Source organism: Acanthopagrus latus, chromosome 18 (assembly GCF_904848185.1).
Source record: "Acanthopagrus latus isolate v.2019 chromosome 18, fAcaLat1.1, whole genome shotgun sequence".
Classification (NCBI taxonomy): domain Eukaryota; kingdom Metazoa; phylum Chordata; class Actinopteri; order Spariformes; family Sparidae; genus Acanthopagrus; species Acanthopagrus latus.
The window spans coordinates 24183570-24207611 of NC_051056.1; the positions used below are offsets into that span (position 1 = coordinate 24183570).

General features: G+C 40.8%; 2 protein-coding genes and 1 long non-coding RNA gene across 10 annotated transcripts in view; 2 read left to right on the forward strand and 1 right to left on the reverse strand.

Annotated features, from left to right (window-relative positions):
* Positions 1–701, reverse strand: part of dlg3 (discs, large homolog 3 (Drosophila)) — an 87448-nt gene extending 86747 nt beyond the window's left edge. Inside the window, exon 1 of one of the 2 annotated variants that reach the window (XM_037076604.1) lies at positions 567–701. In XM_037076604.1, coding sequence (XP_036932499.1) covers positions 567–591 — 25 coding nt within the window. In that variant the 5' untranslated portion in view covers positions 592–701. The remainder of the gene's footprint in view (positions 1–566) is intronic. The other variant, XM_037076615.1, reaches the window with a different exon arrangement.
* On the forward strand, positions 84–14388 carry LOC119007171. Of its 6 annotated transcripts, none has more exons than XR_005071049.1 (6): positions 84–502; positions 3411–3568; positions 3720–4168; positions 6334–6415; positions 7151–7261; positions 13629–14388. It is a non-coding gene; the product is annotated as an uncharacterized LOC119007171 (long non-coding RNA). The 6 variants fall into 6 exon arrangements; XR_005071050.1 differs by lacking the exon at positions 13629–14388 and adding an exon at positions 9356–9493; XR_005071053.1 differs by lacking the exon at positions 13629–14388 and adding an exon at positions 7419–7581 and having other exon boundaries at positions 84–537.
* A 3393-nt stretch (positions 14389–17781) lies between these two features.
* pdzd11 (PDZ domain containing 11) lies at positions 17782–23947 on the forward strand. 2 transcript variants are annotated; one of them, XM_037076622.1, is made up of 6 exons: positions 17782–17935; positions 18526–18623; positions 19813–19953; positions 20124–20222; positions 20754–20814; positions 21786–23947. In XM_037076622.1, exons 1-6 carry the CDS (start codon positions 17782–17784, stop codon positions 21818–21820), a joined length of 588 nt encoding a protein of 195 aa, XP_036932517.1. In that variant the 3' UTR covers positions 21821–23947. The 2 variants fall into 2 exon arrangements, with proteins under 2 accessions (XP_036932517.1, XP_036932518.1); XM_037076623.1 differs by lacking the exon at positions 17782–17935 and adding an exon at positions 17956–18087.
* Positions 23948–24042: the final 95 nt, after the last annotated feature.

A 24042-nucleotide genomic window follows, 5' to 3' on the forward strand; every position in this document is an offset into this window, starting at 1 on the left:
CACAACTTTTCCAGAAGTTTGTTTTTTTGGGGGGGGGGCACTACGGCCCCAGAACGTGACATGTTCCTCCTCCTTCTCCCTCTTCTCCTCCTCCTCCTCCCCTCTCTCATGCCTCGCCTTCATGGAAAACGGCCCATGAAGGTGGTGCAGCCTCACAGTGACACCGGTGTTAATATATTTAAACTACGCCACTTGACTTAGCTTAAATTGTACGTGACATGACAACATAATTTAATGATTAATCACGTAATGAAGCGGTTGATCCATGCTAACGTTCTTTTTTCAGTTATCCTCCTCACATCCTCCATTTTCTTGCGTCGCGTGCCATCTAGTGGTGCGTTCAGGTGGTGCTGGGAAATCACAGTTCAAATGGGAACCCAGACAGACTGTTTACAGGTCTTAAGGGAGAGAGCTAGCTTACTGAACATCTGAATAAAAGTTGTGTAAAGCTTGTTGTGGCTCCAGAGGGAGCCGTCCGCAGACTAATGCCGGGCAGCAGACGGTGAGTCAGCGGAGGCTTGGAGCTGAACACCACAGGTTTGAAAATGTTAAAAAAGTGAGCTTACCGGACCTCGGCAACCGGCTCTTCATCCCTGCTTCAGGCTAACGGCTCGGGGCTACATACGTTAGCAGCTGCTAGCATAACTGAACCGAATCTCCAACCGAACTCTCGGCTGTCCGGGTGCATTGTGGGTACTGTAGGCGTCAGGTTCGGACGTGCGGCATGAAAAAACGGCGATTTATGTGTTTTTTCTGATACTGTCAGTTGCGAGTTCAGGCAGTGTTATTGGAGTGCAATGCAAAATCAGGGAAGTACACATTCAACACATAACAGCTGTACATCCCTTTTATATATATTTATTTATTTGTACTAGAATCAGATTAGACAATTTGTGTGTATTTCATATACCGTACCATGTAGGTTTATAGGTTTATGAAATATTTGTCTGCAATGTAACTTGTGGAGCAAATATAATGATGTTTCTCTCTGACATGTAGCGTTAGTTCCATAAATAAATTTTAAAAACACCTCAGAATTGTATTTGAGCACAGTAATTGAGTGCATTTACCTTGTTTATGTTCACCACTGTAGCACTTTTCGCTCATAAATAAAAATGTGCATCAATCAAGCATAATTGATTGTTTAAAAAGATATTTTATTATATATTTATACTTATTCCAAAAGTTGTCTCAAAGATATACAAAAGGTCCTTTGTGTTAATTAATGCAAAGACACAGTTCAGAAAATGTGTCACCAAAGAAACCAGAAAACAATGATAGAGGTACACAAAATACGTTTTAAAAAATGCTTAACTGTAACGTAAGGCAACATGGAACAATATGTATGTTGTAAAGCAACTGGTCAAATGTATATGATGCATGTATTCATCTTAATTCATTAATTAATCACGTAACAGAGAATTAAACACAGACAAACGGCAGTGTATAAAATAGCTGTAGTGTTTTTTGGCTCAGATTACAGTAGATACACATGCTTCCTGAAATAATGACACAATATATCGTTTTGTAACAAACAGCCATGACAGAAAAATAAACAGTGACGTAAAGTGCTAAGAAGAAGTTCAGTGCAGTCTACAGTGCACGATGCAGTGAAACAATCAGAGAAGCGACATATTTTCAGTAGCAACAGAAAACACTCAGAACCCTGTGAAAGATAAAAAACCCAGTTAACTGGCCAGACACATGCAGAAACCATAAATTGAAATTGCCATCCAGTGGCATACGACGTGATTCACATTTTTATAATCTCTGAAAAAAACAACATTCTTATTTAATGGCCTCGAAATACAGTTTATGAATATTCACATTAGCTTGTTTTCTTCTTGGTCCAGGTCCAAACCATTGTAGCAGTGCAGACGGCGGTTTTTGATCAGGTTAACTACCCTGTGGCTAAGAAGGGATACAGTTCTTTTTCATTCCAGGCTTGAATTTGGTCTCTTTGCCTCTCTGTTCCTGTCACAAAAAAAAGTTACAGAAAAAAAAGATAAATGATTAAATTTGTGTATTTGAACACATCCATTTCATTTGAAAATAAAAAAAAAAGAAGAGGTAGGTACCGCCTTCTAATAAGGCACCATTTATAAAAAAGTTTATAAGCTGTAATAACTTCTTTTGTTTATGGATAATACATTGTAGTCGTTGACTGATGAGTCATTGACTGGTAATAAGAGCAGCATTTCTATTACCAGGTCGTGAAACGAAATTATAGCCAGTAAACTTTTCAGTTTAGTAATCATGATGTTATGTTGCATCAGATATTTGTAGTTTTAAATGTTAATGAGTTGTTATTAATTAAATGGGTCTATGTGATCAAACAGATACAGCAAAAAGAATTTTAGATTATCAGCTTTTAATTGAGTTACAACATATAAATCTGTTTGAAAGGGTGACTCATTAGAAAGCATCACCAAAAAAGTTACTTAATGTCTCTTTACTTGGTATAATTTGATCGGTTCGTTTCATGCAGCATAGTCCATCGGTTGCTCGCTTGTCCGTTGTACGCGTTCATAATTCTGCCGTACGTCGATAGCTGAACCCGCTTTAATCAAGAGGACAGCTGTTACACTGTGAACACTGTTTGCAACACCCAGGTGTAGAAAAAAGAAACAGTGCATGCTAGTAGTCTTGTCTTGTCTTTTTTAGTGGCATTATTGCCGACATGTGAGCTAGAGCTGAAACAGTTAGACGGTTAATAGGTTAGTCCATCGACAGAAGGGTGATCTGCAGCTATTTTCACAACCGGTTAATCCCTTTTCAAGCAAAAAGACCAAACATTCACTTGTTCCAGAGCTCCTGTTTTATATGATAGTGAACTGAAAATATCTGGGGGGGTTTTTGGACTGCAGATTTAAAGATGTCACCTAGGGCTTACGGAAAATATTCATAGACATTTTATGGATTTAATGATGACTAGATTAATTGTGAAAATAATCTGTTAATGTATCATAACCTGAATGTACAGTACCTGTCATGGAGCAGAAGCAGTCGGTTTTCCTGGTAAGAGAGAGCGAAGTGCATGAGTCAGTCTGTTCACTTCCCTACCCATGGACAGTTTTATTAACAGACACAGAAATGAACTGCAAAACATCCGCTCATCTTACCGCTGAATGATGTAAACTCCAATCATTATCACAATAGAGGTAATGTCCACTGCAACCCAGATGATTAGGTATTTCCGAGGTGCCTGAAACACACAAACATGCCCAATTGGTTCGAGGTGTGTCACATATTTTTGAGAACACCTGCACAAACTTGTCAGCTCCCAAATAAGTGCTTTAAGTGCTGATGCTCTTTATTGCTGGAAGGTGAAATAAAGCACAAGCTTCTAAATGGCGCAGGCTGTATGTGTTGCTCACCATGACCCAGTCAGGCTGCTCCATGTCTTTTAGGAGGTGGCAGGCGTTGGTGGTAACCGAGCTCGCCCCTGCACACCACAGCAGAGAGAACAGCCAACGCTCATTAACCACCCACAAGTTCACTGTAATGTTCGAGCTCTGAAGATCCCTGTAAGATGAAAATGCAGAGTCTGGCATGAAATATAGGACAAGTAAGACTGTGCATGAATTATATAACGTAGGTAAATATATGCAGAAGTAGTGTGTTGGAAGACAGGACAGTAAATATCTGTGTGTTTGTGTGAGTTGTCTCTTTTCTGCGTATTGAACGTCTGTGTTTCCTTCTGTGCTTTGCATCGGCAGACAGTACTTCCACCATAGACTGCTACAGTCACCATGAGGCCTGACTCAGTGCTCTGCTCGACTACTCTCATAAAAAATGATTCATCATCATAAAAACATCTACGCTATGTCGAGCAAGCTGCAGAAGCACTACATTTTGGCTGGAATACTATAGTCCATCCTGTTGGGGCGGGGTGCAGAAGTTTTGTGGCAACATGTACCTCCAGATTGCTCAAAGACCTGAGAGTCAGAGGCCAGAGCCCGCGCTCTGCCATCAAAGCTGCGTCGGAGGCAGCAGAGAGAAGCAGCCAGCGGCGTTGGATGAAGAGGCAAGACCCCTGCTGGGCCCTGAACATGACACGGAGGGGGGTGTTTCTGGGACGCCAGATTTCACTGTTGCCCACTTGAAAACTCGTCTGTGTCAGCCATCCACCGTCAGTGTAGCGTTCACCATAAGCAAGAAGACTAATGTAAGTGTTGCACAAGGATACTGACAACTTATGAGATCTAAAGCTGTGGTTTAAACCACAAACTCAATGAAATATTAAAATCATGAGTGAGTTCATGCAAACATGTAGACAGACGTGCGCCCACGCTGCAATCACGAGTGTCGTGAGACCTGATCAGACGTGCCTTTGTGATCAAAGTTGTAAGATGCCACGTGTTTATGTGTAAACAGTGATAACTTGTGCCGCCAAGTTATTAGTTTTCATGTCAGGGACATGAAGAGAGCCTGTGTCATGAAGCAGTCCGTGTGCAGTGAGCTCATTCAGCACTTTCTCAAAACGTGTTGCTACACTGCTTTTCATTCTTTGAAATCTTCGCCCATCCGTGAAACAACACTCCTGGGCTGGGACATTATTTGAATCTCATCCCTGAAGGCCAGACCTAGACCTGCGCCTCTTTACTCAGCGCCAGCACTGTGTCTCAGCTTGCCTCACACACACTTCCAATTAACGCACTACTGTGCATGCCCCATGGCACTACTAGATAGATACTATGGGTGTGTAGAGTTTCTTTTGTTTTTGTTATACCTGATTTCTTCCATTTTTAACTTGCTGTATTTCACATTCAGGAAGGTTCCATTGTTTTCCTCAAGCTTTTCCCTGTCGCTGTAGACCTGGATGAAGCCAGGAGCAGTCTCCTTAACATATCCTCTTTTAAGATGAGGAAGCCAGAGGACCTATAAAAAGGAAAATACACACCTTTACAAAATATTAAAAATTAAATATCTTGATTTGATGGATTGGAAATAGACTTACCAGTCTTGGGTCAATGCCAGACCTCATGATGGTGTCGACTATGACTAATGTGTCATTTTCCGTGTGGGGGTTATATAGGTCAAATAAAACTGAGACGTTGTGCTCCTTGGCGAGGTCGAGGAGCTGATGTAAGGAGGGTATAGACTGAGTCCTGGATAATTCCCTCTCCTCTTCGGAGAGCTTGTACACTGAGCGGAAAGGATCTGTCTGAAAAGTCAGATGATACTTCCTGTGACTGCAGCACGCTTCATGAAAACACATAAACCTTGAGGAGCAAGCGTGTGGACATGCATGTGTAAAGTGCAGCTCTCACCTCTAGGAACCATTCACCTGCATTGAGACTCTGTAATTCCTCCCAGGTCCAGTTAGTGCTGAGACTAAAGTTTTTGTTTTGGAAGTTTTTGCTTTTAGCGTTGGTCGTTCTCAGCAAGATGTCCGAGTTATGGTCATGCAGCAGGAAGGGAACTCTGTCTTTACTAGGTTAGAAAAGCAGTAAGAAATAATAATAAGCATCTGTGAGACCAGTGAAATGTCATTTTAAAGTTGCGTTATGGCACTTCTAAGCTTTATTGAGCTATGTGGGAAACTGTAGGTAAATCTGCACGAGCATTTCATGAATTACACCAAGCAAAGTACAACAGCCTTCAGAATTAATGGACAAACAGCATCTGATCATTTGCTAAACCCTTTCCCTGAACAACGTTGTTCAGTCGCAGCTCCAGTAGGCACAGCATGTCAGAGTGCGCACAGGGCTGTGGGGAGAGTGATCCTTGGTCATGTCAGGATGGTAACCAGAGACCAGGGAGAGATCCCACTAGAGTGATCCTTTTAACCCAAATCCTGCGTTGTTCTACCTGCATTGTTGTACCTATCATACAACTTTTTTCAGAATGAAGGCTCCACCGGGCGCATTGCAAGGAGCAGGACTTGGAACCTCTATTTGCAATGATGCCTGGTACTGAAAGAGTCTGTTTGTTGCCTTGGAAAAAAAGGATCTGGTTCCGGATCCTTCTACATCGGAGTCCAGTGCCGAACAGGGTCACATTTCCTTTGTTAGGGTTAACTAGCTGGACTCTGCAGTCACCAAAAAATTGGCGATTGCCGAAAAAATGGCAATTTTCAAGCTAGCATTAGAGAATTCTGCTTCTGTCTACGTCTGTAAGAGATCAAGATCAATCATTGTTTCAAAAACTGTTGGGGCTGGGGCTTAGCAAATGTTCATTTAGTGTAATGGGTGTGTGGAAATCAAAGAATACTATTCCTTTAAAAAAAAAGTTTCATTCATGTGCTTTACTGTTATGTTCAGCCACTATAAAAAGCCTTTTTATCTGAGGCCTGTTTCACTGTACCTGAGCTGTACATCTGTCTCGAAGGCTGTCACGTTGCACTCGATGCTCTTCTTGAACGACATCATGGTGTTCTCTGGGGCCAGCTGAACACGGGGAGGACAGATGGGTGAGACACACTCATGTGCACACAACGCACAACATACCCTAAAACTGTGTAAACACACAGCCCCGTACACTGTGTGAAATCAGGCTTATTGGTGACCCAGGAGCAAAGCAAACTAACAAGGACAGAGCAGCGTGACATATGAGGCCCTCACATGACTGGACGATTGCTCACACCTGAGCCGGAGTATTTGAACAAATGCAAAGTCACTGAACACATTAGATCAGTAAAGAGAAATAGCCCATATAGTGGTAAACACATATAGTAAACACAGAATGTTTGGTCTGAATGGCAGGAGAGTTGATTTTGTTTTATGTCTGCTTTTCAGAAAAGCACATTCACTGTCTTCCCAAGAGTGAGCTGAGAAGTTTAACACTGTCATGTCATGAAAATAAATGCCACCGCCGTTAAAGCTCAGAGCCAAAGCCTTAACAACATTTTTGCCTCTACAGTTTCTGCTGTCTGTGTGGTACATATCTTTGTATCTAATTCTTGGCAAGAAGAAAGAAAATGTCGAACGATCCCTTTAAAGGATCTGTAAACTGTACCCTCCTTTGACTGTGTAAACTGTTACAACAGCAGTGCATTAACCATGACGATTCTTTCCAAATGTGTTTCTTTGGAACCTGCAGTTTCCTGTATCTTTAGGGTGTTGTCAGTTATAACATTACTCACCATCGGTGCACCTCGGTGGCCAATGAGCTTTGGTTTCTCAGGCAATTTCCTCTTCTCTATCAGACACGGAGACTGGATGAACAGGGGACACAGGAAGATGGCGACCGACACCACGACAAACACCACCGCCATGAGGAACTGAGAACCTGAGGACAGCAAAAGTCAAACAATAAGGTGATCCTGTTCAGCTATTTGATCTGCCTTGAGTCAACACAGGACCTGTGTCCCTTTAGCAGTGTGTGTAGATAATGAGTATTATTCCTACTGTGTGAGTAAATATCAGCACTGCATTTCTAATTCTTGTATTGTTTTGTATGCTCTTCATTTCTAGTGTGGGATAGAGAGAGTTTAGCTGTTTTATCTTGGAGAAACTCTTCCAAGTCAAAGACAAATGAAGCTCATTTTCAAAAGATTCATCATGTTGGCATCAGTGTTGTCTCTTTACACGTTATGTTAAGAATCCTGTCAGTGTGTGGTCTTGAATGAAATCTGAGACTCACACTTGGACTTGTCCATGTTGAAGCCGCTGAAGATGAAAGGGCTCAGCAGGGTCAATGCCACAACAGCACCAAACTGCAAGAACGGACCTGTTGCCTGTCAAGACAAGCCAAAAGCGCATGATGTACCCAGGAGCCATTTATTTTCTCCCACACACAGTTGAGTCCTAAGAAAAAAAAATCCTGAAGCTGTGTTTACATCAAGCATCCCTTTTTAGATCAGTTTGTTAGACATCTGAATGATTATTTTCGTGGCCCCATTGTCAGAAAGTTTTGGCTCTCCATCCTGTCCTTTGTTTTCACCACCGCTCTGTTGAGGTTCCAAGTGAGATGAGCCGATGTGAAAAGGTGACCGCTGATTGGTTGGAGAGAATCGGAGCACCCACAGCGGTCTCGTGACTCTCGTCGTCTGCGCTCTGACTTTAGGATTTCCCACACTGTCCTGTTTTTTCATCTTTTGTCTCGCCGCCTGCAGCATTTTGTTCATTGTTGTAACAAACAACCGCATACTGAGAAAAAAATAACATGAACCATTTGATGTCCTGCATTGTGGACTCAATGAAGTGTCTCTGTAGCGAGGGTGTGGTTAAGAGACCAGGCAGAAGAAAAGGTTAGCAGCATGTTCTCAGTCTGGCTGGAAATGCAAAGAATAGTTATTTAGTGCTGTTGTGTGAGGCAAAAAGAGACCCAAACACAAAACAACCAGCGGCAGATTGATAGACAAATGGCAAGCAAAAAGCAGAGAACTAAAGGGCAAATCACAAAAATTGGGCCACAAAAACACAACAAGGAGAAACTAAGAAAACAAAAATGGAAGAAAGAAATGGAACAAATCAGGAACACTGAAAACACTTGTTTTTAGAAGGTCACTGGTTCAAGTCCCCTGGTGTCCTCGGGCAAGACACTGAACCCAAAACCGCTCCTAATGTGCCAGTCGGCACCTTCCATGGCAGCCACCGCCATCAGTGTATGAATATATGCACAAATTACTAGAAGTCACTTTGGACAAATGCCCTAAATGTAAAAATCTTAAAAACACGAGGACCAGGCCACAGGAGATGCAGGTGTGCAGAAAAAGGGCGTGAAAACAGGCAACGGCAGAAACATGACACATGAGACGAGAGCCTATAAAGCAGGAAATAACCAAATTAAAAACAAACAGACTCATAACAAGTGTGCCCGCAGTAAGACCTGGAAAAATGTTTCATCTGTTATTTCGCAACGTTTTAGAAAGCTGAGCCGGTGGTGAAAACACTGCCTGCATACAGGCTGCCATGCAAAACACATCTAGGGTTCGTGTAAGTTCACAGAAATGACAGTTGGTGCATTTGGTGGAAGCTCGGCTCTGCTGTTACCTGGAGCGAGAGAGGAACGGTCGGCCATTCTTTTTCCCAATGGAGACTGACTCCCGTGACTCCCGCTGTGATGAGTATCACGCCAAGAAATAAAAAGATCTGTGCAGATAAAAAGCAATGGCATGGAAGACGATGTTTGAAAAACCTCAGTAGATGATTCACATTTGGAAACAGGTAAAATCAGGCGAACAGGTAAATGTTTGAAATACCTTGTGTAACCAGTGTAAGTCGAGTGGTTCCCCCAGGGTGACTTGGAACAGCGCGAAGAGCTGTGAGGATAGTGTTTGATGTAAAACTTCACTTAATGTCTGGTTACATGCTGCAAGACTAAACAATGGACTTTTTAAAATGTTCTATTAATGATTTTGCTATTATTACAAACATCCAATCTCATGCCAGCAATTACCATCCTGCAGCTACACCATTATTTCAACATCAGAGTCTCACCAGCAGCAGGACGCAGTAGGTGGTTATCACTGCAGAGACGATGATCACCACCATGAACCAGTTCACCCACCACTTCAGTGCTGTGAAGCCCTGCCTGATAATAGAACAATGGAGGGCAGCGCGGGGTTAGCAGAATAAAGGTCACCAATAAAGCAAAAGAAAAGCGAGGATTCTGGGCTTTTGTGTGCTGGATTCAATGTGGGCTGTGTGTGGCTGTGTGTGGCTGTGTGTGTGTGTGTGTGTGTGTGTGTGTGTGTGTGCGATCACTCACGAGTTAACTTCATCCTGGTCATTAAAAGTTACCATACAAATGTACAACCAGATCGCAGACAGCAGTAAGACCAGAACGACAAACCAGAACCCACAGCAGGCACACTACAAAGAAAAAAAAAGAGCAGGTGGAATATTAGTCTTTTTCACTTTTCTGACACCTCAAAGCTTTTAAGGCCGCAGCGGTTGGGATGATAATCTATCTGTAATCTCTTTTGTGTGCTTGAGTGCGTTTAAGTGAAAGCATGCACGCGAATTCCGAGAGAATTTCATCCGAGACGACGGTGGAACGATTCCAGCATTTTCTTTTCTGACAGCTGGTTTTGTTTCCTGCACCGCGCCGTGCCGACAACAAGCAGACAATTCATGCTCCACCACCTCCACCTTCCAAAGTTTCTGCCACCAGCCCCCTCTCCCCCTTTATAATGGCGTTCCAGTTAAGTCCTCATCGAGCCTGTCGGGGCCTGTGGGTTTACTTATTTGTCTTGGCACACAAACACATATCCATCATCTTATTCACTGCTTCACTTACAAAGCTTTCTTTCCTTGGGATTATGCAGATATATCTCTGTAAACAAAGGTATTCGCATCATTGTATACATTAAAAGCATACAGGTTATGTGCAATATTTTATACCTCTGAATTCAGTGCGGTGGAATGTTAATCCCTGATTACGGGGATTTGTAAAGGTTCTGCTCAGTCGAAGTAGACAGAATCTGAAATCGATGTAAGTACAACTTAGACTCAGCTGGACTCCCTAATGATTATTTCTTATTCCTTGAAATGTGCGTAAAATGATTCCAAAACACATGTGCAAGTCCAGACGAAAGCAGATTCAAAGCTATTGTTAAACCATTTGATGTGCAATCTGTAGGAGTTTGAACATACTGAATTATTTCTTTATTTTTGTCAGCTACATTATCTGAAGTCTGCAGATGACCTGGAACTGCCCTTATTAGCTGGAAACACTCACAGTGTGTCCATGTCATAAAGTCTCACATGGTCCAAGTTCCAATTAAAAAGAAAAAGTCATTTTATGACCTCAAAATACTCCTCCTGAGGGTACTGGGGGCAAAAACTCATAGTTCTTTATTTCCCAACTTACATCAACTTCATGCATAAAAATAGTGAAAAATCAAACAAAACAAACAAGTGCTTGGGAGGAAAAACAGCCTAGTCATTAAGCAAAATCCATAAAACTACATACACTTGCATAGTTTCCAAGTTTATGGTTTTAAAATTGTAATAAACTATATATCACTACATTTTAAATCTCACTAGTTACATGATTCATCGATCTACTGTAGGCTGGTGTGTTGGTGGCTCAGGAAAGGGGAGAAAGAAGAGGGTCACTTGTCCTAAATGATCACTCGGTGGCTGTTTTAGGCTCTAGGGCGGGCATATATGGCTCCTATCAGCATACACAAACATAGACAAAAAAAAACGTATGGCTTGAAAATACTCACTTTTCTTTTAGATTCATGCCGGCGCTCCCAGTGGCAGCTGTAGCAGCACCTGCTGCCAACTCTGCTACAGCTTTCGTCTTGAGACATGACTTCTCCTCCTCATTCACAGCACACAAAGTACAGATCTCAGTCCGGACACCTGATACAGCGCGGGGAGCACAGATAGCGCTTTCTCTGGATACCGATGAGAAGCCCGAACCCATTCACCTCTCTAAACCTAAAGAGGGGGAGAAAAAGATGACTGTCAAAGAATGCAAATGAGGAAAGGATAAAAAAAACAAGAAAAAAGGAGTTTCTTTGAGTATTAAGGCAACCCCTGCTCAATAACCCAACCTCAATAGAGCCTGTGTCCGAGAGGGGGAACAGCCACTGGGGGCACTTACAATGGCCGACAGCATGGGGCATTGAGAGCAGCGCACAGACCGTCCTGAGAGTGAAGTCACACCATTGAGCCTCTGCAGCACAAACAGCCACACACAGTGACAGGCAGATCCACGCACGGAGGGGATAAACAGTTTGCATACTGAACCGCACTGATAATGACTGCAGCTCACTGGGGGTGGTGATTGATGGATATGCTCACCGTGAGATGCTGTACCCTGGGAATGGGTCACAGCAAGATTTCTGGTGAACGTGTGGGGACGTGCCATTGCGCCGCTTTTTGTTTCCAGAGAGTTGGACGTGGGAAAATAAGCGTTATTTGTCACCCACCGAAGACGCACATTGAGCAATGAAGGTTTCTATTGCGAAAAGGCTCCGAAAGGACCCACAGGTTTCTCGTTCGACTTGATTTGACTTGGGGTTTTTCCAGCATTATTCTTACCTTGATGGCTCATGTCAGTTTCCCCTGTCAAAGCCCTCAGGGTGAAGCGCCGGCGCGAGGTGAGGGCACGGGTTTTGTAAACACGAAGCTGGTCAAACTAGGATGGAACTGTTGCAAACTGAGCTGATGAAGAGGAATTAAAAGATTGTCACTGAACAAGAGCACGTGTGGGCAAGTCGAGAGGTCTAGATGTTAAAGTCATGTAACACAAGACGCTTTGTCTCACTGCAGCGACAAAGAATTTACACGGAAGTTTTACACCTGAGCTGAATGTTGAGTAATAACCGTAATACATGCAAGCAAACCAGCCTGTCAGCTGGTGACAAGATGAAATGAAAGGAAAATTAAAATTGACCCTTTTACAATGAAAGAACAATTACATACCTCATGGTTGATTGCTCTTACGACAGTGAATTTCTCACGGCCCCAGTCTAACATACTGTAGCTGGAAGGCATCAATGTTTATCTAACTAATGTGACTCTAATTGTCATTCTCGGTTCACAACCACACACTTAAGCGCGCCGAATGCTTAAAAAGAACAAGGGTTTCATTTCAGACGCTTGACAAAAAAGGGAGAAAGCACAACAAAGAGCGGTACCTGCATTGTTGGGCATATTAAAAAGATAACACAACGACACACCACGCCAATTTGTTACGACGTTTATCTCATCCTGCTGGCAACGTAAAGTGTATTTAGACAACGAAAACAAGAGGGTGTTGGGATAATCATGGAGAAATGTGATGAGAGGTAGAAAATGCAAATTGAAATTCCAAACATGATATATGGACACAGCTGTCACTTTCCCTCTCACACTCTTTACCTTTAAGTGGCTCAACTTTCTGAGCGAACGAGAGTGAAGATCTCCAAAACAACACTGTGCTCTTCTTCCATTCTCTCACCAACACCTCTGCAAGTGAATTTCACAAACTCTCCCCTCGAACCCGCCAACTTTTCAGGCTTTTGGAGCTGCCATGTTCTCAACACCTGAACTTATCTGAACCATCTATATCCTAAACACCCACACGTCTCATCTTGTAAACCACAAGCCTTATCAGGGTCAAGATCATTATCTCGGTTTCTGTCAGTAAGCTTTTCCTTTTTTTAAAACAGTCTTTTTCTGTGCTTCCACCCTTGGGTGTCGATCTTTATCCTTTTTGTTTTCTCTCTTTCTTTCTTTCTTGCTTATTTACTCACTTTCTTATAACTTCTTAGTTATATTCAGACAGAGTTAAAAAAGAGAAATGAAGTGAAGAGATGTTGAACGCTTTAGTGTGAATCATGAGACTGATGCAAAACTTTCCGTTGTCCTTTCTTGCTTTCTTTCTTTCTTGCTTGCTTGCTTACCTATTTACTCACTTTCCTATAACTTCTTATATTCAGACTGAGAGTTAAAAAAGGAGAAATGATGTGAAGAGTGTGAATCATGAGACTGACACCAAACTTTCTTTTTTGATATGCAAAAGGGAATTATATTCAGATCGAGAGTTTAAAACAGAGAAGTGAAGTGAAGAGATGCTGAACACTTTAGTGTGATTCACGAGACCTATCTATCTGTCTATCTGTCTATCTATCTATCTATCTATCTATCTATCTATCTATCTATCTATCTATCTATCTATCTATCTATCTATCTATCTATCTATCTATCTAAATGGTCATGATTCTGTGTATACTCACTCAGAAGCAGCCTCGTTGGGTCCCGGCTCTCATCAGTTTTGCCTCCTCTCTCCTTCTGCTCCCTCACACTTGTTGCTCTCTGGGAGCCCGTGAGCTGAATGGGAATGCGGTCGCACATGAATGGGTGCGAGCTGAAGAAGGGGTGTAGCCCGCGCAGAGAGGGAGGATCGCAGAGCTGTTGTTCAATGCAGGTAGGCTACAGAGTTAAACTTGCAGGGAAGTAAATCACTTGTGACAGATATATGAAGCGCATAAGGATAAATACATATTACTCTCATCCAGTGAGCCTCATTATGAAAACCTTATAAAAGTGTGTTATAAGTGGTTATTTTACGTCAGTTTTACCGTGGATAATAGTAGTGTTTTTCAAAAGTTACACAAAACCAGCAAGTCTTTTCAGTTTACCAGTAAGTGATCACAGTTCCTAATCCTGACAAGATATGTAGATAATGCTCTCAAGTGTATCAGACAGACTACAATAAACATCTTGAACCCACTCGGCAGGTCAGGCTGGTTTGGTGTAAACTGGTTTTCTTTGCAGGGAAGAAAAAAGCCCCCCCGAGCCTTTAAGTTGAGAGCTGAGAGCTTGTAAAATTCTCACCATCCTTTCTTCTGTCTGACTTAAACTGTCAAATAAACTGCTTAAAAAACTACAACACAACATGTCAGAAAATAAAACATTTGTCTTGTGAAAAGTTGCTGTGTTTTCCCAGTTGTGTTTTCTAAAATGCTGGCTCTTGTGAATTGTTGTTTTTCTTTTGTGGATTGCCTTGTCTTGTTGTTGTATTATCTGAAATGTGTGTTTCCTTGTGTTTCTGAGATGTTCTATTTCTGATGTCTCGTTGTTCATGAATTAATTTTTTTCTGTGAAATGTTGTTTGACCCCTCAGGGCCACTGTAATAACAGTCTACAGAGTAAATCCAATGCGCTCAGTAACACAGCATATAATCACCAAATAGATCTGATTCATTATTAAGTGTGCTTTTCTTCCTCCAGTGAGTCAAAATGAAAACGTTGAGAAACTGCTTCCCCTTTTTCTTCAGTCTATCACTGAGTGATCCCAGTGAGGTCATTAGTTCATTATGTCATTAGTTCATCAAAGAGTGTCAGAAATAATGGCCCCTCGTTCCTTTAATGCAGCGCACGCAATGTTTTCTTCTGCTGCAGCTGGCACGGCCCTCTGCTGGCACGAAACTCTGGAGATATTGTTGCTCTTCATCCTGCTGTTTGTCTGCCTTGTTTTCAAAAGAAATATCTCCTTTACAGACTAACATGTGATGGTCCCGAGCATCAAAACATTTTAACAACATTTAACATTTAACAAAATGTTGTGCTTTACAAAATATCACTAGTCTTCTGAAATGTTGTTGTGTTTTAACACTAAGGGCAACAGTGATCTGAAGAGGTGGACAGTAAAGAGGTCTTGAGTATTTCAGTGCTTAGGTTCACTAAGTCAATAATACAACATATAATCAACAGGTAAATATGATGTTTTACTGGATCAGAGGTTAGAATAAGAAACAGTGCAGTGTATGTACAGACTTTTTATCTCTGTCTGCATGAAATCAATGTGATCTCACATTTTTTTTCAAGATCCCTTAGCAAAAAGTGATTTATTCAAGTGTACTACAAGTATACTTATTTTATACTAAAACTCAGGCAGTATACTTGAAGTGTACTTTTTATATACTATATTTTATATACTTAAGAACAGTATAGTGAAGTATACTTGGCTTGTACTGAAAAGTACAAAGAAAAGTCTTAAGACTAAGTACATTAATACTTGGACTTACACTTATACTTTAATACTAAAGCTTATACTTGTACTTTAGTATACTGTAATGCACCTTGTGGACTGTGGCGCAAAGACTCTTTGGTATTTTGTTGTTGTTGGTGTAATTATGGTTCGTGAATGTGTTTGTGAATAAGATGATGTGTAAGACGGTTGTGGGTTAATTCACATCCTTGTTCTGTGGTTAAATAGTGTCGAGTTAACAAAGATGATAAAAATGTTGACACCGTGAGTGAAGGGTTGTTTTCCAGGAGAGACTTCCCGTCTGTGAAGCTGTTGGCATGTGTGGTAATAAATGGCAAATCTCTGGCTAGAGCTTGCCAAACTATCAGTACTAATACTTAGTATATCTTGATCTACGTACAGAATAAGATCAAGTCAGTGGCTTGTGCTTACATTTAATATAGCAGAATAAAAATGGTATTCACTACACAAATTTGCATTGAGGTGTTACCCCTGTTATAAACTTACATGTTAAGAAACTAAAACATGGACTAGAAGTATATACTTAGTACACTACTAGTATTTAGATGAGTGTACTTGTTGTATACTTGAAAGTGTACTTCTGTAAACTTAAAATGACCTTATAAAGAATACTTAAAATGTTCCAATTTAGTCCAGAGAAGTGTTAAATTAGTACATGGTCCATAGTATACTTGCTATACTTATACTCAAACATACTTAATAAAATGAACTTCAAGTATACTACTTTTTGCTAAGGGATCACCATCACCAATGATAGGATACAAAAACACTGATAAGATGATTGAAGGTGCAGAATAGAGAGTTGAGCAAGGGAAAGCTGACACCCTGTTCTAGTAGAGTTTCTCCAGAAGAAGCCTTTACTTTGGATCAGTTGAACACTGTGTAAATCAGAGTAAATACCACAGCCTGTCAGGTGTTTTTAAATGGGGGGATTTTGATGTGTTAAGGTGTTTAAAGGAGAGATAAGATGAGCTAGGTGTGGTGGGGATAAGTACACGGAGGGAGTGAGATCAAAGTGTTGTACCCGCGAAAGGTAATCTTTACAGTGCCGATCACATACTGCGGCTGTGATGTGTAGAGTTAAAGACACACTTTCTTAGACAGACGACAGGAAATAAAAAAAGGATTGCAAGAAATTGTTGACCTCCGTCTCAGCAGCAGCAGCAGCAGCAGCAGCACTCCCATTGGATCAGACAGGTTAATTGTTGGTAGAAAAAAAGAAACCAGACAGGATTCCAGACATTGGGTGTAAACATGGGTCCTGGCTAAAGCCAAATTCAAGGCAACATTTTGAATGAGGGCACAAGATGTGTCGCTTAAGGAAAAGTCGGGGATTCCCCACAGAGTGCTACAGGTGAGTGAACAGGAGCATGCGGTAGTGAAACTGTGGAGTGAAAGGAAAGTAATAATGGTCGAGGACGAGGAGAAGAATTTAGTGTGCCTGAATGATGATAATAAAAAGAGTATACATAGATGTCAGCACCATATAACAGTCTGTGCTTGACTATTCCAGGAGTAATGCAGAAAAAAAGGAACTGGAAGGTTCCCAAGAGGGACTCAGAGGGAGAAGACATCATCCCAGCTTAATGTCAAGTAAACATTTCTACCTCACTGAACACAGGAGACAGGTGTGGAAAAAAAACTGGTATGCAGTCACTTTACACACACATTTTGCCGGCTTTCGAACAAACCGAACATGACTCAACACTGTATGGTCTCAAACAGGTCCTGAGCCATTTTTCTTGGTCAAATCCTACCTTAGTCTCACCTGCTGCTCTGGCTTTTTATTACAAGGCATCAAAACCTGTTTAATACTGGATCAAGTCTGAGTCATTTATTTCTCATCAAGTTAAGTGGCGAGTCATCAAAACAGAGACTTGTGTCGACTCGAGTTTATCTCTCTGGACATAGTGACTCAGTCTCAGCATGGTGCATCTAGTAATCAGCAGGATTTACTTTATGAAATAATACATTTAAGACAAATAAAGCAGGGCACTGAGGTCACATTCATTTGGGATCAGAGGGGAAAGTGCAGTAAGTCATGAAGAAAAAATGATAAAGAATGGCAGCAGCACTGGGATCAGGAGGTAGTGAAATGGCATCCATTGTAAAATAGAGTGTGTGCTGTTAGAAACATGCAAGAGACAGAAAAGAAGATGTACACGTAAGATTAAGATCAGGAGACAGTGATCTGAAACACTGTCAGGTGGCAGAAGCTGCAGAAAACGTGCTTGTTAGCTTGTTAGCATAAATTAGCCTGAGACAGAGGACGTGGTGCATTAAATGAAAAGGACTGGGAGATGGGCATGTGTACTCACTTTTACTGACGGGATTCATGAGAGAAATCTGGACATTGTAGGACTGAATTAACTCCAGAGGATGGCAGTAATGCATCGCCACAGTACAAGCTGCTGTTCCCCATGTTGTAGTGACTCCTCCCTGACAGCAGGCGGCGGTGACGAGCGCGCTGTGAGTCATCGACCAATGCAAGAAAAAGAGGTTGTTGTTGCTAGCTTACGAAGTGGCAGGCGAGGTAATTTGCTATTTTAATGGCTGTCAGCTCGAGTTTAAACCAACAACCTTAGCAGTACCTTAATCTTTACAGTTCAGGTGGTGATAATAATTGTGAATGTCAGCTATGAAATTACGTTTGGTGAAGAGAGGGAAGCGTTTCGACGTTAGCTAGTAAGCTAACTGCAGCGTTAGCTGGCGTCTGATTGATATGTAGCAGTGTAAAATGACCAATTATCGGCTTATTCACACAATTCACCTCATTTTAATATTATAGTCTAAGCCATGTACATCAGCAGTGTCACATGTATTTAATGGTTTGTAGTATGTAATCGGGTTTAGCTCTTTCTTTGTACATCTAAGTATCTGTGTGCTGAACCAGATGACAAACACTGTCATGTTTTGGTCTGCTCGCTCATTTTAATGTTGTAACTAACACTACATACATATATATATATATATATATATATATATATATATATATATATATATATATATATATATATATATATATATCGAGCCTTAATTATGTGTGTGTGATAATGTGGACACTGAACGTTAAGAAACTGTCTTGTGTGACACTGTCCTTCGCTGTCGTCTGGTGTGTTTCAGCAAATATGGATCAGAAAATCCCTTATGATGACTATCAGCTCCCAGTGGTGTTCCTGCCTTCCTATGAGAACCCACCAGCATGGATACCTACACAGGAGGTTTGTCACATACAGTGTTAACAGAACCACACTTTCTTCTTTAAACAGTGTACCTAACAATGAATAACACTGTACAAAATTAAAAGCGTTTTAACTCCATGTTCAGGTCTTTGTTAGAGGATAAATGTTTCTGAGCTGTAAGCAGATGTGATCAAAGGACATTAGTGTGAATCTTTAGTTAAATAACAGGTTGTTTTCAGTGTGAGACGACTACGCAACCACTAATGATTGTTTTCCTTTTGTCATCAAGACTCTGATCATTTTTATGATTACTGAAGGAATCGTGTAGTCTGTGAAATGTCTGTGAATGTGAAAAAATGCTCATCACAATTTCCAAAAGCCCAGAGTGATGTCTTCAAATAGCACCTTTTGTCCAATGAAAAGTCCAAAACCCCAGGTTTTCCTCGTCATACTCACCCATTACCACACACATCCGTACACTGATTGGAGAGGCTGCCATACAACCTGCTTATCCGGAGCTGTTTGCAGTTAGTATCTTGCTAAAGGATACTTTGAAATGCAGTGCCAGTAATCAAACCAGCAACCTTAATCAATGTTTTCAATCACAAATAACCAAAAAAAGCAGCAAATCCTTATATGAAGTAGCTGCAACCAGCCGGTGTTTAACATTTTTTCTTAAAGAATGGCTGAAACAGTTGATCTGTTATCAAAATAGTCAATCTACTTTCTTTCAATCGATCAATTAGCTAATCGTTGAACCTTGCCACTGTTTAAAGATTGTTTCTGTTGTAGGATGCGAAAGGCATCCTTGATCTATCTGTGGCACTCAAATGCCTCAGTGGCTTTGAATCCATTTCCAATCAGTGTTGTCACTGGTTTTGGTGTGCACAGGGAGTGGATGTAATCTGTTGCCATGGAGACAAAAACACGAGTTAGTGGACAGCCAGACAAAGATCAATGAGGCGTTCGTATCCAACACCTGAGGTGAAGACTATGAGATGCAGTTTCAGTTTGTATATTTTTGGTCCATCTACTGTTTCCAAGAATTCCAGTGTGTCGCATTTAACTTTCACACTCAGTATGAGTTTTCTGCTGATTTGCCCAGTTTTCCGACTGCTTGTAGTAACTCAAAGTGTGCAAGAAGACTTAGTCTCACAGCCGTAATGGATGCCATACCACTCTTCTGGTTGTACATATTCATGTTTTCTTTTCTTTGAACATTTCTTAGCGGGTTCATCACCCGGACTACAACAACGAGCTCACCCAGTTTTTACCTCGCACCATTGTGTTGAAGAAACCTCCCGGAGCACAGCTGGGCTTCAACATCCGCGGAGGAAAGGCATCACAACTGGGAATCTTTATATCCAAGGTTTGTTGTGTGTGTGTGTGTGTGTGTGTGTGTGTGTGTGTGTGTGTGTGTGTGTGTGTGTTTGGAATGGCTTTTATTGCATACGTACTTGTGTTGTTGCTGAAAACTTGGATGCTTTTCAAAATTTTAAGAATTGTGATTTTTCTTTTCTTTGCATCGTGTGTTTGCAGGTGGTCCCAGACTCGGACGCTCATAGAGCAGGACTTCAGGAGGGCGACCAGGTTCTCTGTGTGAATGAGGTTGATTTCCAAGACATAGAGCACTCCAGAGTAAGTAAGAGCATTAAGTCAAGTACACAGCATCCACCCACATCTATATTTCTGACACTGAGAGGGGAAAGTTAATCTTGTTTGGTTTTTCTGTTTTTTAATGATATTTTCCTGGTAATACTTACAATAATGGACCCTGGAAGGCTATCAACCACTTTATGGAGACACAAAGGTTTTGTAATTGTGACATTAATGTCATACGTCATATTTTCATATTTTCAATTAGTTAGAGCCTAAAGTTTGTTTAGTCATGAATGTTAAACTCCCTCTATAAACTAAACTTTGTAAGAATGGTGCAAAAGCAACATTTTGACCGAAGATTACATTTGGGAGAATCACATTGTGTGAGTAACTTGATCCAGTTTAACAATGCAGTTATGAATTTGATGGAAAGAAAGATGGTCATGCTATTAGAAATCAATCATCATGTCTATGTTGTAATAATTCAAAGACTAAGACATCTTTTTATCAGTGAGCGTCTTTTCATTATATTTCATTAAGTTTTCTCTTCATTTTCTTCCTTCTTCTCAGGCTGTAGAGATTCTGAAGACTGCACGAGAAATACTGATGAGGGTTCGCTTCTTTCCCTACAGTAAGTACTTACTCTACAAAGTCATATCAGAGGCATTATGGTCATTATATGGGCATTATAAGTCTCCAGGTTGTGCAAATAGAGTTTAAACTCCTCTACCTTTGCTCTACAATACCTCATATTGTTTAGTTTTGCCCATTGTGAAGATGTTTTGGCAGAGTGTGTCCAAAAAACTTAGAAATATTACTGTGCTGTCTATTATTGTAGAATTTGTATAATGATGCAAATGCCTACAAACCATTATTTGAAGAAGAATCTGTACTTATTAAGAATTTATGACTTTCTGGCCTGAAGGTCATAATTTAGTATGGTTGATTTGGTATTGAAGAGACATATTACTTCTGTCGGGAGAAGAATCAGGAAGAAAGAAATCCTTAATTATGGTCAAAACACATGCATGATTTGGTTTAGAATACAGAAAATAAATGTCTCATTAGTGTTGTTAAATGTCTTGGAAAAAATCATGCTAAGTTAACAAGGTGTGACTTACATATGTAAAATTAGCCATTTGTGCATTTCATAATCATAATTTAAAATATAGGCTTGTTTTTTTTGTTGCCTTGTTTCCAAACAAACCTTTAACAGCATCAGAAAACAAAAAATAATACAGATACTATTGAGTTTGAGACAGCAGATTTCAGTCTGTTTTTGAATATGAAACATTTGTCCTTCATCATCCCTCATTATGTTTAAATATACCATATGTGTTGTTTACCTTACCAGTGTGAAGGTGAAGAGTTCATGTGTGAGACATAAAGAACATAACTCGTTCCAAATGCTGAGACACAAGAATTTAAAGCCTGTCAGCACGTCAATACCAGCGTGTCACAGTTAACGACAGCTGAGATAACGATCTCACTGCATGTGCTGCATGAGAAAAACAACTGGCTTAGATCACTCTGGTTGGACTTCAGTGCATATAACGATATAACTGATATCATATAATGTTCTCTGTATGTTTCTTTTATCAGATTACCAGAGGCAGAAGGAGAGGACTGTACATTAGGTGGCAGCAGAGCGAGCGAGCGAGCGAGAGAGAGAGATGTGGACAGAGGCGTCGCTGAGCGTCACCACCCTCCTCCCACAGACTCTGGCCTCCATTCTGTCTCAGCCTCAGCATGACTGATGTATGACTAACAGACTCATTCACAGTCCTCCATGTAAGGACAATCTATACTCTGTTGCATACTCAGTTTCCTCTCTCACACCCCAATTTCCTGTGATACACGATGATGTCCGCTCAGTCATGATGTATCTACAGGAAGCGAGAGAAACAGAAGCTTAGTAGACATTTTATACCATAAATTATATAACTGATACACATTTTCTAGTCATGCATAACATTTATAGACCATACGTAATTTAATCAAACATTGCCTTCACTCACTTTTTCATAAGCCCTGATGAGATGTTTCTGCTGTAGTCTTAGAAATATATTCAAATCAAGAACAGAGTAGCGTTTGTGTGCGATGTACACGTTTGCCTTCATGACACTGATATAGAGTAAAGATTTATATATACATACGCTCAGCTGCTAGTTTTATTAGGTATGCATTGCTAAAAGTAAAGCAGTCGAATAAATCAGCCCAGCAATAAATCCTGCTGTCAGAAGTTTGACCGATGCTTTTAACTCAGGATCCACTTACTGGCTTTGTCTAGAGCTTTCAGCTGTTCTTATGTTTCTTATATTTTGTCCACCCCATCTATGTCAATGGGTAGACTAAATACTGGAAACACTGCAGTACAACTCAGTTCCAACATGACCATACAGATTAATCAACCACTCTGAAACAGTTTAAACAAAAGCTGAACATTATAACCCTCATGAGGGGAGGAATGTTGAATTAAACCGCTTAAACTGGCAACTGAGTGCTGAGTACGCTTAAGAAACGCTACATATGGTTTTCAGCACTCGTATGGTACAAAGACAGCAGGGTGGTAAATATTTACATATAGCGTATGATGGTGCAAAACTTCTGCTAAATTTGAATTTTATCTAAATATCACTGTGAATAAACTGCAGATCCAGTTTTTATATATTTAACAAGATTTTTTTTTTATTATCGTGTTGGAGGTTGGACATTGTGTAAATATATTTCCGCGACTGCTTATGTATTATTTTAACACTGTCGGGTAATTGTGTTTATTTCTCACACATCATAACAAAAAAACTGCCTCTGGGTTGGATGATATTGTAGTTACTTGATGTACGAGCTGAGGTGCCAAATTGTTGATAGGTGTAATTTCTGACGTGCTGTTCTTTTACCTGCGCAATCGGGTATTTGGGGGTTGTTGACTAATCCGCCATGCTGTTGGAGGTGCACATGAAGAGGTCACGGGCAGTGAGAGAGCGCTATCGCTCAGGTTATCACTCTGAATACTTCTCTTGTTGGTGCAAGTGCATGACAACAGTATGTGGTGTAGTGCAGGGACCTGTGGAGCTCTGTTGCAACTAAACCATCTGTAGGGACAAGCCTTGAGTCCACAAAGTTTCAACTTCTGTCAGTAGCACTTGGCTGGAGCGCAGGTATGTAATAAGATGACATGGTGAAATTGTTGGGCAAAAAAAAAAAAGAGAGATAAACATCAACTTCATATCTTCTGAGCACGTTCTGAAAGTCCTGTCCTGTTTCATTGCACTTCCGACACTATGACGGATGATATCGCTCAGACTTGTTGATTTTTGACGTCGGCGTGGGTAAAAGAATTGCAGTGCGTAACAAAACGTTGCACCACGTACTTTTGTTGGGTGGTGGAGTCGGTTATGGTCTGTCAGTCGAGAATTTCGTGTCTGCAGGATTTCATTCTAACTGATGACTTTATCGGGTATTTTCATCATTTCAGCCTCTGTGGTTCAAAATGTGTTCATCAGTACAATCAGCAGATACGAGTTCAGGCCCTAAAGGTTAACTGCATAGTTGAGAACATTTCGAATACTTCTGGATGTTACTGCGATTAACAATTGTGTAGTGATGTAAACACCTTCCTGCTGCATCCCAACATTGTCTTACTGTTTTGTAAACTAACTTGGTTAAAGAACTGGTTTTACATCCAATGAACTAAAGTGTTTTTTCATAAAATATCATGACATTGACTTGATAAAAAGCAATAAAAAGCTTTTGAACCCTGGTAACCTGCTGTGGATTTGAAGAGGCTAAACCAGAACTGGAAACAGACTGGTTTGTTCCGGTCCAAGCAGTCAAACTTGTTCCACCTTGAAGCTCGGTT

What these genes read in the sequence shown, in the direction of transcription:
- pdzd11 (XM_037076622.1), top strand. Translation starts at nt 17,782, where the DNA reads ATGGCAGTAATGCATCGCCACAGTACAAGCTGCTGTTCCCCATGTTGT. An exon ending in CATGGATACCTACACAGGAG is followed by an intron (nt 18,624 to 19,812) that starts GTTTGTCACATA and finishes AACATTTCTTAG; the next exon opens with CGGGTTCATCACCCGGACTA. An exon ending in AAGACATAGAGCACTCCAGA is followed by an intron (nt 20,223 to 20,753) that starts GTAAGTAAGAGC and finishes CCTTCTTCTCAG; the next exon opens with GCTGTAGAGATTCTGAAGAC.